Genomic DNA, 12,437 nt, shown 5'->3' with positions numbered 1-12,437 from the left:
AAAGAGTAAAATAAGAGAAAGAATAATATAGGTAAGACTATTCTCTACATTATTCTCTCTCTACTTTAACTATTTATTATTATTTTTATAAAACGAGTGTGAAAAGGGAAATGAGACAATCTTTCTGGGACGGAGGGAGCATGATATAAAATGAATAGTCACAAATGAAACTATTTGTCACGTTAAAATGTCTCGACACCTTTTCCAAAATAGTAGTAATAATATTCTTATTCTGTGAGATTTCTTTAAGTCGCTGATAGCATTTAATAAATACTACTAGTACTACCACTATTTAAAAAACTTATATTGGGCTTTCGTGTAAAAAGAAGGTAAATAAAAAATGGGTTGAAAATAGATCCCCCCAACCCCAAAGCCCAAAGGCCTAAGAGTAATTCATAATAATTTGAGATATTATTTAATTGTAAATATCAACTCAGGAATAAACGAATAAGGGGCTTGCACAAATAAAATCCTTATGATATACTATAACAGACTAACAGTTAATTGATTAATTAATGCATAATTGTGTGGAATGTTTCAAAATGTGTTTAGATGAAAAAAAGCAATTCCAGTGTGTTTGGATGAAAAAAAGCAACTCCAGTCTTACTGTCTAAAGTTTAATAAACAAAAAAAATAATTTACAAAAAAAAAAAAACCCTATTCTGCAAATGGTGAAGACTACAAAAACGATATATAGAAATATTTAAAAACACAATCAAGAAGTCCAAGAAAAGGCCAAAAATCTCTCTTGGTTCTTAGTTCTTAAACACATTACAACGTAAAACTCACACAAATTTTACATAAATAAACAAAATACACAACACCAATAGGCAAAAACGTTCATAGGCCATACAACAACAGTAAAAAAAATATAAACGACACTATAAATTATGAGGAATTTGATGTCACTATAAATAATCACCACGGGGCGAAAAACCCGATGAGTAAGGGGCGATTTTAACATGAGTAGGGGTAGAGAAGAGACGGTATTTTATCAGCAATACAAAATTTCATGTTCTTGTTTAATCCTCAGTTGTGCTCTTGTATGAGAGAAGACTCTACTAATATAACCAATTTAGGAGTTTCCACTGTATCTAGAGTCAGACCATTAAAGAATCATGGTGTGCGCTAACCTTTTTTTGTGTGCTAAAAATGTCAACTGTTCGAGAGTTTTACACCTTTTCATCGGCCTCAGAGGATTCTGGCGACCCTCCGTGCTTTTGCTGGCTGCGTCGTTCTTTGCCACCGGGTTTTGATGAGGCGTTGCCATACCAGATCATCCCAATGACAGCGATGATCATGCCAACGACCACTTGTATGTTCAGACCCTCTTTCCCGAAGAATAGGAAGCCCAGGATCAGTACAAGGATGGTCTTCATGTGGCCGAGGACTTGGAAGGAAACAGCAGTAAATCTGCCTATGCAGATGAACTGGCTGAGATTCGTTCCTACTGCAATAGTACATGACAGGATCAAGAACGCCTGAAAAGCCAAAGATTACAGGTTATTTTATGCGACTTAGTTTCGCAATGTTTGCAGCCTTTCACTATGACACGAAGAGATTCAGATACACAGGAGTTTTGGTGGCAAGTTGGTAGAGGAGGGGTAACGGAATGTGTAAAAGATGGACACCGCAGTTTGCAAAGGTCATCATGTGATAAGTTACCACAGAATACGAGTTGAGAACTCTGACTGAAATCAAACAAAATGTGTAGTATTTTCCTATAGTCCTTACTAGAGAAAACAGTAATAAGCATAATATGCAAACTGAAGAATATACACACAGAAGTGATACTGATAAGTAAGTTATAATACGACGATATGGGAATATTGACAGCAGGCAAAAATATACAATTGCGTACGGATGTAGGAATACTTACTAGAGATGGAAAATGAAATTGAAACTCATCGAGTCTCTTGCTTGTCAACCAATAGTCTAGGAACGGGCCTAACAACAATAGTGATCCAGCCTGGGCTGGTGCCGTGTGTCCCAGTAGATTGAAGGAAGTAAGGGAATACTTTCTTTGAAGATAATGAACATACTGCAAATACAAATCCACAATCATATAAATGTCTTCAAATAATGCATACAAAATTAGCACAAAATAGTTAATGGAACAGCCAGAGATGGACATTCTGTTAAACTGGAAGCATATTACAGCACTCGAATATATTCTTCATTCCACATGTAACTCAATTTAAGAGGAAAATTAGATATCTGTTGGAAATTTGGAATAAAATGACAATTTTACAAACCATGTACATGTAAGTAGCCACTTTGGGATTAAAATGAAACTTACATACTGTTGTAGTGCTGTACTCCAGACTGCAACAAATGCAGCAGCAAATCCTTTGGGATTAACACTCACATCAGTAACTGTGCAGACTGCAACACCCAGGAGAACAATTAAGATGCTAAGCTTTGTGTCTCTCGAATAGCGGATCTTGTCAAACACAACTTCCAACAAGCAGGAGACAGGTATCATAGTCAGTTTTGCAATCTGAAAGTATATAAGACATAAAGTAAACCATTAGTGATCTAGTAATTGTTCATATTTAATTGAGGATGGATGAAGAGTTCAGATATTAACACCTGCAAAATCTACGAATACACCCGAACCACTAGTTACTCAAAAATAATGTTAAAACATAAATTAATTAAATACCCCAAATTCATCTCCTCTCCCTTTTCACCTCCACAGCCCCACCATCATATCACCACTGCTATTCTTCCAGCCACCATGTCTTTGATCCAAACAACCCAACAGCTACATCAATACCATCCTCATGATGAGATGAAAACAAATGTACCAAAATCACCCAAACACCACCAGTAACAAGTGTCAATTACAGCCAGAATAAAAAAATGGGTTTAAAGTAATTTAGTCATTTGCATCAAAGTTATTTTCAACTATAAAATTGGTCCGGGTGTATTCATACATCATATAAAAAAACATGCATGGCCATGGAGAAATTTCATTAACAAATACCTGGTAGAATCCCACTGAATTCCACATTAAGCTGACATTCATCCCGACGATGGAGAAATTTGCGAAGAAGATAAACTTAAGAAGCTCCGAGTATGGTAGATGAGAAGGCTGAATGTAACCCAACCATCTTAGAACAACCGTCATCAAGGTTGTGGTAGCAAAATGCAAACCAGTTAATGTTGTCGCTGCACACATGGAACTAGTTAACAAACCTTAACAGTAACTTGCATTACAATGCATCCACAATACACAGAAATTGAAAAGAAGCATTTTCCATATAGACTGATAAAATTGGTTGCTATCTGCTTATAGCTTGGCTCTTCATAAGGAGTATATAAACCTTTTTGTACTTATCAGGGTGAATAACAGTGTCTAAACTTCTAGACTAGAGACAAAAGCAGCTTTGGAGCAGGAGTATTAGTAAAGTTCAGTAGGAAGAGGGAAATTTTGTCCACTTTTACACCCAAGGAGTTCACAGAAGTCTATAATTGATAATTCTTTCTAGCATCATGCTACAGGAATTTTCATCAAATATTTAATGAATAAACATGCCTCAAGCAATAGTTCAATTTTGATTATGAATGTGCATGTTAAGTCCAAACAATTCAAATTGGAAATAATCGCTCCTGATAAATGACTATAATTATACCAAAGCTGAAGCCGTAAGTAGCCATCAGTGCCTTGTTGACAATAATGATCCCAACTGAAGTGACTACATTGAACATCCATGCAGCCGCGTCAACTGCAGCCTTCTTATCAGCTTTGCTGGTTGATGGCATCTTGCTTTCTTTTATATTTTTCTTATTTGTGTCGCAAGGGGTAGATATTTACCCTGATAGGACCATAAAGTAGCAATGAAGCCACCACATCCAGTCCAAGATCTCCCCTAAATATCCTGCACGGCACCATTTCAGTCAGAAGATTTAAGCCAGTTACTAGACAATTCATTCAAATAATTACCCTAATCAAAAGTTGTATTGTGTCAAACAGTTCCAGCATAAAGAAATCTCAGATAACTTAACTTTCCGAGTCAGGAAAACAACCATTGACACAAATTTTCTACTATAAAATTAAGATAGACATGTTTATATACAGTAGTCCTTAAATCCATGTTCGATCAATGGAACAGAATATAAAAAAATGAAATATATTCCAAATCTTAGTGATGAGAGGCATTTATCACATAATCAGATCACCAAATCACTCGCCATCTAAACCTCCACACTAGCAACACTATCCTAAATCAATTAGCAAATCAAGAAGAATCTACACTCTTAACTTCAACACAGATCCTGAGATTCACATTGAATGCACAAAACATATTCCGCAATTCGAATTCATTCAAATCCCACCTCCATCAGATCTAACGTCTCCAAAACCCCTAAATTCTCTCAGATCGCATTCAATCTCACAGATCTAACCACACGGAATCACCAAATCCAGCTGAAATCGAAGCAAAATCCAGCTCCGCATTTACTTGGCAAATCACCACACACAGCAAAATTCAGTAAAATTCACGAAAACAAATTTACCTCTTTCGAATTCTGCAACGGAATTAGCAGGGCGCTTAGCGTGAAATCGAGCTCACCACCATATCCTCACGACTCTTGCATCAATAATGGCTGAACGTGTATGCATGTGATGTATATATCTAGGTGTACGTATAGGTGTATGTATCTGCTTGTCTATAAGAGTGAAAATTGAGCCAAGTACAAAGTGAATGAATGTTAATTTGGGGGAAAATGAGATTTGTGTTTCTAGGGTTTGACCACAAAATTATATGAATATGGAAATCCCAATTAAATGAATCACATAAATTGATAAATAATCAAAAGCTGTTAAAGTATAAATTCACACTTTTAAGAAATATGAGTATAGTATTTCTATCCTTTCAAAGGATTGTGATATTTTCTTCAAATAAGGCAAATTTGAATATAATACGTCATTGGATATAAGGTCAGTATAAATTTTTATCGCACCATCATATCGTGATACTATCGCACCAGTTGGGATCCGGGTAGCCATCGCACACAAGGCTCCCAAAACCTTATTTCTAATTAGGCTCTTAAAATACAAGTTTGTGCTTAATTACACTTATAAATCCTAAAATTCATTAAGTTAGGTTGGGGAAAAGAATTTAGTTTTTTCAACTAATTTAATTATGGCACCTGAATTGTCACTTTCAAAGTAGTAATGGAATTTATGAATTGGGTATTCTTTCTTGATGCTAGCAATTGGATTAAACTAATTTGTCTTAATTGCTCATCCAAAATATAGTAATTTGACTTATTTATAACTCTACCAAATGAATATTAACAAAAAGTTCAAGCAATCGAAAGATTGCGTAAAATCAGAAATCTGTATTCACTCTCTCTAAAATGCATCTAAGAGTCAAAATCTTACTCTCACGTTTGTTTTATAAAGATTTCAATTTGGTAAAATATCATAAAAGGTGAATGCTGAAATATAAAATCAAAAAATAAAAATAATAATATAGGAAAAATACTTTTCTTCTAACATGAAAAAACACACTCTATAAAGATTTTTTTTAAGTAAGAGTTTAAACATATTATGAGGTTACAGTCAAAATGATTGTATAAGAGTCTAGCCTTATAAATTTCTGCAAGTAAGAAACTCTCCAAAATGCATCTTCATGTTGTAACCAAAAGGTACAGAAGTCCCTTGAGATACTGCACTATTTCCGATCCCCCAAGTTTCGAGCTTCCATATACTCTGTCTACGAATGTGATTGGGACCTATGAAAAGGTGAAATGCCATATTACAGACCGGCTTGAATCCATGCATCAATATAAACAGAAGCAATAGAAATGCACTTCCAATATGTAAACCTATGCAACGAAGAAGGCTTAAACATGACAAAAGCAGCATGTTGAAAAGAAGTCAGCTACGACAAGCTAGTATGTCAAAATCCAAGGGATTAGCTCAATTTTGTACCAGTAAATCTATATAGATAGAATGGATAACCAACGTGATATTGATAATCATCCCCTAAGGACTAGGTAGTCTAGAACGAGTCATAGTCTCTGTTACTCATATGAAATTTGACATTCAGTTTGAAAGGTGAATTAATACAATAGTGACTCTTCCAACAGTGAAGGTAGTGTCGTCTTCGTTTCCAGATAATAAACAAACATGTGATCACAATACGACATATCGATTAGGTTTCAAAGGAGTTACTAAAAGTTGTGAATGCATACCTCTTCAATGTGATAACCCTTTCTTGAAGCTCTAACTATTATCTCCATCTGGAAAACGTACCCCTTACTCACACATGAGCTTATAACATCTTCAAGCACAGATTTTTTGTAAAGCCTTTGCAACAAGAAGTGCAGAACAAAACTTTAGTGTGATATATGAATAGGAGGAAGGAAAGTGTTCCTGATGAATAGTATTAGTACCTGAATGATCCAGTTAAGTCGGATACACCTGGCCATAGAAATGTTTGTGCAAGGACATTGGCTCCCCTGCTCGTCAATTTGCGCATCAGGTTCCACCCATGAACCCCGCCACCTTTTACATACCTAGTTCCAGTAACTATGCTTGCACCTGTCTCCATCTGTTTCCTGACTTCAAGAAGTTCTATTAATATACCAAGTTCATGGAAAATGTGGTACACAAACACAACTAAACAAAAAACTTACTTGATAAAGCTTGGCAGGTACTTCGGCTGTTAGAGGGAATAAAAAAAAGATAAATTAAACAAATGTGATAGAGAACAATTGTAGTAAAGGCAAAAAGAAAAGTACTTAGGCTTTGTAAGAGTTCAATCACACGAAAGCTCATATTTTCCAAGTCATCTTACTTGGCAAGCAAAGAGACAAAACCTTTTTTTATCTTTTTTCATCTTCAAAGTTTTGGGTCTGTTCACAATCACATAAAGGGAATAGTCTCGACTCTCACGAACTGAATTTTGATTAATCACAAAAATATTTATTTTTCATATGACTGGGCACAACCGAAAGTTATCATACTATATTTTCACTAGGAAATACACAAAGGACATTCCATTTTCTTATAGCATCTAAGAGTGAATACATACATGGTGTGATAAGTCTGCATCCATTATGACAACAAAATTTCCAGTTGCATGCTTCAAACCGTGCACGTAGGCCGTCCCTGAAATAAAAAACCTTTAGAAGCTTTACAATCATCTCTCAGAAATCAGAATAGACATGACAAGTATAAATACCTAAGCCAAGCTTCTTCGCTCTAGGTCTCAACAGCTGCATTACGAGACCAGTGTGAGTAAATATACAAATAGAAGCCCAACATTTGAAAATTCAGAAGCTACATATTTAAAAAAAGATAAGTGGCCAAACATACTATGCGATCTTCCCCATATACTTCCTGCAGCTGTTTGACTATTTCCTGAGTTCCATCTGGACTCCCGTCATCAACCACTATGATCTCAAAATTCTCATTCCTAACCCAAACAGAAAGCACAAAACCATTACAAAACAATATCTTAATGTTGTACGCAGCACTAAAAGTTCCACTCAGACAAAAAATTTGACAACTCCTAACTACTGTTTTCTGCAATAAATTCCTAAAAATTGTTCCAGATGAAGAACCAGATTAGGAAAAGCTGAATTTTATCCCAATTTATCAAGGCAATGAAAATATTATCCTGCCCTGCATCTGAAAACACATCTCATGTTTCGACGCCACGAAATAAGAACCACTACTAAGAATCTCCCAGAGACTGGATAAGAACATTGGGATAAATGTCGAAGCCTTTTTGGATAAATATGACAGCAATTGAAACAACCAAATAATATTGAACTTTTTTTAAGCATTTAGGGTTGATTAGTACTAAAATAAACTAATATCGGATAATTGGATTACTGATGAGTGATGACTGAATTCCATATTCTTCTAAAAACTGTGCGTTCAAAAGTATCCCCGCAAACAGCTCAACAAAAAAAAATTCAAGCAAAATTACCAAATTCCCAAGCAATTCACATCAAAATTGAAACATATTGCCCGAAAAATTTCACCCACCAGTGCCAATTCCAGCAAATTTCACCTTTTTCTAACTACCAATACCTAAATCATAACGATCAAAGGAGCGGATCGCATCAACCATATAATTCTATGATCCAATTCAAACTATAGCAATGAGTATCGCATACACAAGGAGATTGAAACTCACGGGAGATGCTTGAAGATGAGGTAAACGATGAGAGCGATGTTGAGGCGCTCATTGTAGGTGGGGACAATGATGCTATACTTGTTCCCATCCGCTTTGGCTTCCATTGTAGAACTCCGGATCAACACTGCTAAAACCCTAGAAATGCTCCCCAATTTCTTAATTTCGCCCTTCAATCAACGGATCTTGTCTTATATTCTAAATCATTCATATCATTGCATAATATTTAATCATATTTTATAAAAAGTTAGTATATTACTCCACTTTATAATATTGTTACAAAGAGAGATAACTGTAAAATGTAAATAGTAGTACTAAACTTTTCTGCATTTTTCATTTTTGCAAATTCGATGTAAATTTTGAGCAATTGCAATTAAGATTTAATATTTAATTATTTAAATTAGACTCAATTTTACAAATTGCAAATAAAGTGGACTAATTTTTTTTCACAATTCGCTAAATAAAATTGTTGGGAGGTTGCCGATTGAATAATTTGATGGTGTGGGACATTTTGATATTAGTCCAACGATCACTTATTGAATAATTTGAAAGATTGAATTGTAATTTCGAACTCAACAAAATTGAAATTACGATAATTACAAAATCCCCAGTGAATATATTTGAAGTGATATACCAGAAAACAAAGAGATTTAACGGATATAATTAGGTAAAAGATCCGAATGAAAATCACGTTACTTAGCTATATACACTCCAACCCAAACATGGTAAAACCTTGTGAATTTTCTTAGACAGAAAATTACACAAAAACAGTGTCAGATTATTATGTCAAATCTAAGCATCATTCATCATCAATGAGAAACTCAGCAGGTTTGATTCTTGCAACATATCCATATTTGGAAGTGCTATACTTCTTCTGCACACCGCTGAGCTTCCCGGTCCCCGACTTCCGATGGAAACTCACCATCCGCGCCGCACAATCCCTACAAAAAACACGAAGAGTTTCAGTTGGATTCATTCATCGTTGCATAAGGCTGATCATCATCGAGCCTTACATGAGCTGTTCTTGCGTGTAACTCGTGTACACTTCGCTCGTCTTGCTCCACTGCTTGCATCCACGGAGAGTGCATTGAGCAGTGAAGACGGCAGCAGCTGCTAGCATCGAAGGAGGGAAGCACAGCATCTCGTATTCAACGAGACACAGCTCGATTATGAAGAAGGCCAGCAGCTCCATCTACACAAACAAGTCAAGAATCATCCATTTTGATCATATACTACTACTATTTCAAATCAAATATTTCAAGAAACTAACCTTGTTATCGGATTGGGCGGCTTTCAGGCAACGCTTCATGAACACGTAGGGCGTTGGCAACGACATATTGAACTGCAACGTATTGACCATCAACTTCTCCTGCACATATTTGATGATGCAATCAGTGCAAAAAACAGTTAAAAAGTTATGAAATTTTCCTACTTTTCCCTAAAACCATACCATGTCTAGGACTTCTTTCCTGCAGTAAGCTTTGTCGGATATCAGAACAAGATCCTCGACTACGGGGACAGAGACTTCCTCGTATTTGCAAGCAATGAGCATCGCAGTCACACCAACCAGCTGCAGTTTCTTCCTCACCACTTGCTGGAGGGCTAAGAATCTATCAATGAGATTCACAGTAAGGTACAACGTCTCATCCATCAATTCGAACTTGTAATGCACCTACGCCACAGAATATCGATGAGAAGCTGCAATTGCATTTACATTACTACTCTTCAAAATTTCACACACTCTACGCTTTTTACCTCAATCAGCCAGTCGATGAGGATACCTCTCATTCGTTCATTGATATCAGATTGATGCACCATATAGTTCGGAAGGACACTCTGCAAGAAGGTTTTATACAGTTAATAACACAAAACGGGAGACAGGTATCGATGATCATCACACGAGGTTAGGCAAGAAGTGAGCAAATTAAGAGATAAGATGCTTCACCTCCATCTTTTTATAGTAAGTGTATAGATCATCGATGTATTCAGTAACTGCAAGTGGATTTCTCTTATCGCAGCTATCTATATCGATAACTGGCTCCTCATCCTCGCCATCGATGTCTTCCATTTCCACTTCTGCATCCTACATTTTGACTAACAAGTTCAAGAAACTGCAAAAAAAATGGTGCTTAAATACGCAGATCATCGGCAAGAAAAATGAAGTACCATTCGATCAATCTCTTCCAGCATAGCCTCTGTATGCTGCACAAACATAGGCACATCATGATCATCCGCATTCTTGTAGTCATCATCATCATCATCTGCATCGATAATGATGCAGTCGTAGGGCTGGTTCGTGACTGAAGTAGCTTGATGAACTGGTGGCTTGACTTCCTAAAACAACACATGTTTCAACCAACCTTAATGAAATCTCAATTCAATCACATTATTCTACCTAACCTCAGTTGATGGAAGTTTCTTCCTAAAACAACACATTGTTCAAGTCTGAACTATTAAAGAGCCTAATTGATAAATGCTGCTTCCTAAAACAACACATTACTCTAGATCACCTTCATAAAATCCTAATTCAAGCCTAATGTGTTCAAATCTCTACTTCATAAATTCATAAAAGAAAAAAACAAACCTCAAGTGAGGAATGCTGCTCTTTTCCAGCCAATCCAGAAGCAAACCCCCTAAAACAACACAACACATTACAATGTCGAAAAACGTACTTATCCAGCTCACTAAAACATTGTCAACAACCATCAAAAGAGCTCAAGATAAAGAATCAAGAACTAAGAAAATCAACAAACCTCGTAACAGGACGATGCACTGGACCGAGACAGTTCTTATCACCGGCCTCGTTTTTCCTGACCAAGATCAATCCAACATTCACTCAATACAAGACCAACACATATTCTAAACAGAAACACAATAAAACACCTTCTAATATCTCAAATTCATAAATGAATTAATGAAAAATCATATCATACTCTTTTAAAACCCCTCTTTTGTGAACAGCACAAGGGTAAGGCTGAGCTCCAATTATGTTTCTATTGATAGCACTCAAAGCCCTTCTGTTATTCCCAACACCAACTGCAGATTTTCCCACTCCAGCCTTCAACCCCCCTATAAATAAATACAAATTCGTCATTTTCTTTCAAAGATTCAACCTTTTCTAAAGTTGAAGTAATCCCAAACAAGAATTACAAAAGATTGAATTCCACATTCCATTTAGCTACGATTTTTCCGAATTTCACACTACCTTGACCGTTTGAAGAAGGCTTGATCACGCCCGGAAAATTCTCATCCGATCCCATCTTGTTCATCTTTTCTTCTTCAAATGCAGCTACTGAAAAAGATTAAAAAAAAGAAAAAAAAAAAAAGGAAAAAAGATTCAATCATCAATCCATAAAAAAATTAAATAAAAAATCTACCAAGATTCAAAAATCAAGATTCAAGACTAAATCAAAATTAAAATAAAAAACAACAAGAAGAAAGTTTCACCTCCAAATCAATTTATCCGCAGAAAAATCGCTACCAACACTCAACAAATCCGAGAGAGGGAGAGAGAGAAATTGACTAAAAACGTGAAAAGAATCCCATTAAATTCGATCAATTGAGACAAAATCTCTCTCTCTCTTTCTCTACACAGTGCGTGTTCTGTGTGAAATCTGCGCTTCTTGTTCAATTCAATCGCAGAATTGTCAATTGAGAGGATTTGGAGAGAACGCAAACAGCTGATTTATGTCTGCTTGTACGGTCTTTATTGTTTGTTTTTCCTTTAATTTCTTCTTTTTTTTTTGTTCATGATTTTTGAAAACAACGGCTAGTGAATTATAGCCGTTGATGACACTGCAGCGCTCTCTTCCCATGTGCACTTTTTCGAATCATTTTCAAGTTTTTTTTCCACTTAATTCTTCATTAATTATTACGCAAATGGTCATTAATTAATTAATTAATTCCATTCTTCACATACATTATTACATTACATAACATACAAATCTAATATTACAGATAGATTATCGTGTTAAAATTTCAGTAAATTGAGATAAAATCATCAATGGAAATATTTGGTATTTCGAGTTGTCGATGGTTGCCGTGTATCAGAGCATCGAGGAAAATATTTTTTAGTACTATGATAGAATGGTTTCATGATATCTTTTCTCGAGTTGATTGAAGTTTTTTTTTTTTTTTATTTGATTTGTGTTGTGTGCTAAACTTTTTTTTTTTACCTTGTATAAGATCAATTCAAAATTCCCTAATCTCCTCAAACTTTTGCATGATATAAGCTTCCTGGCTAACGAATTGGGACAAGGCCAAAATCAAGCGATTTAT

At 35.6% G+C, this 12,437-nt stretch overlaps 3 protein-coding genes across 3 annotated transcripts; all 3 read right to left on the bottom strand.

Annotated features, from left to right (window-relative positions):
* Positions 1-723: 723 nt before the first annotated feature.
* On the bottom strand, positions 724-4,783 carry LOC125217537 (UDP-rhamnose/UDP-galactose transporter 6-like). The gene is made up of 6 exons (XM_048119058.1): positions 4,522-4,783; positions 3,639-3,884; positions 2,990-3,174; positions 2,300-2,500; positions 1,880-2,041; positions 724-1,481 (listed from the first exon to the last, which is right to left on the bottom strand). The coding sequence occupies exons 2-6, from the start codon at positions 3,766-3,768 to the stop codon at positions 1,173-1,175; spliced, it is 987 nt and encodes a 328-aa protein (XP_047975015.1). The 5' UTR covers positions 3,769-3,884; positions 4,522-4,783; the 3' UTR covers positions 724-1,172.
* A 700-nt stretch (positions 4,784-5,483) lies between these two features.
* LOC125219273 (dolichol-phosphate mannosyltransferase subunit 1) lies at positions 5,484-8,363 on the bottom strand. Its single transcript, XM_048121199.1, has 8 exons — positions 8,163-8,363; positions 7,334-7,433; positions 7,200-7,233; positions 7,050-7,126; positions 6,652-6,677; positions 6,409-6,573; positions 6,208-6,322; positions 5,484-5,745 (listed from the first exon to the last, which is right to left on the bottom strand). The coding sequence occupies exons 1-8, from the start codon at positions 8,264-8,266 to the stop codon at positions 5,641-5,643; spliced, it is 726 nt and encodes a 241-aa protein (XP_047977156.1). The 5' UTR covers positions 8,267-8,363; the 3' UTR covers positions 5,484-5,640.
* A 392-nt stretch (positions 8,364-8,755) lies between these two features.
* On the bottom strand, positions 8,756-11,881 carry LOC125219257 (cyclin-B2-3-like). Its single transcript, XM_048121183.1, has 12 exons — positions 11,607-11,881; positions 11,365-11,451; positions 11,093-11,228; positions 10,913-10,969; positions 10,744-10,792; positions 10,326-10,493; positions 10,105-10,242; positions 9,915-9,995; positions 9,610-9,831; positions 9,430-9,528; positions 9,173-9,351; positions 8,756-9,100 (listed from the first exon to the last, which is right to left on the bottom strand). The coding sequence occupies exons 2-12, from the start codon at positions 11,426-11,428 to the stop codon at positions 8,959-8,961; spliced, it is 1,335 nt and encodes a 444-aa protein (XP_047977140.1). The 5' UTR covers positions 11,429-11,451; positions 11,607-11,881; the 3' UTR covers positions 8,756-8,958.
* Positions 11,882-12,437: the final 556 nt, after the last annotated feature.

This window comes from Salvia hispanica, chromosome 4 (genome assembly GCF_023119035.1).
Source record: "Salvia hispanica cultivar TCC Black 2014 chromosome 4, UniMelb_Shisp_WGS_1.0, whole genome shotgun sequence".
Taxonomy (NCBI): Eukaryota; Viridiplantae; Streptophyta; class Magnoliopsida; order Lamiales; family Lamiaceae; genus Salvia; species Salvia hispanica.
Note: the sequence above shows the minus strand (reverse complement) of the source record. Positions and strands in the feature narration are given on the sequence as shown.

Bases quoted from the DNA above. Each gene is read 5' to 3' on its own strand.
- LOC125219257 (XM_048121183.1), bottom strand. From the start codon at position 11,428: ATGAACAAGATGGGATCGGATGAGAATTTTCCGGGCGTGATCAAGCCT. The intron at 10,243-10,325 runs GTACTTCATTTT...GTCAAAATGTAG, and splicing joins TGGAAGAGATTGATCGAATG to GATGCAGAAGTGGAAATGGA. The intron at 9,996-10,104 runs GTGAAGCATCTT...ACCTTCTTGCAG, and splicing joins CTTACTATAAAAAGATGGAG to AGTGTCCTTCCGAACTATAT.
- LOC125217537 (XM_048119058.1), bottom strand. From the start codon at position 3,768: ATGCCATCAACCAGCAAAGCTGATAAGAAGGCTGCAGTTGACGCGGCT. The intron at 3,175-3,638 runs GTATAATTATAG...CCATGTGTGCAG, and splicing joins TACTTACGGCTTCAGCTTTG to CGACAACATTAACTGGTTTG. The intron at 2,042-2,299 runs GTAAGTTTCATT...TTGTATTTGCAG, and splicing joins GTACAGCACTACAACAGTAT to TATGTTCATTATCTTCAAAG.
- LOC125219273 (XM_048121199.1), bottom strand. From the start codon at position 8,266: ATGGAAGCCAAAGCGGATGGGAACAAGTATAGCATCATTGTCCCCACC. The intron at 7,434-8,162 runs GTGAGTTTCAAT...TGTTTGGGTTAG, and splicing joins CTCATCTTCAAGCATCTCCC to GAATGAGAATTTTGAGATCA. The intron at 5,746-6,207 runs GTATGCATTCAC...ACCTTTTCATAG, and splicing joins AGGGTTATCACATTGAAGAG to GTCCCAATCACATTCGTAGA.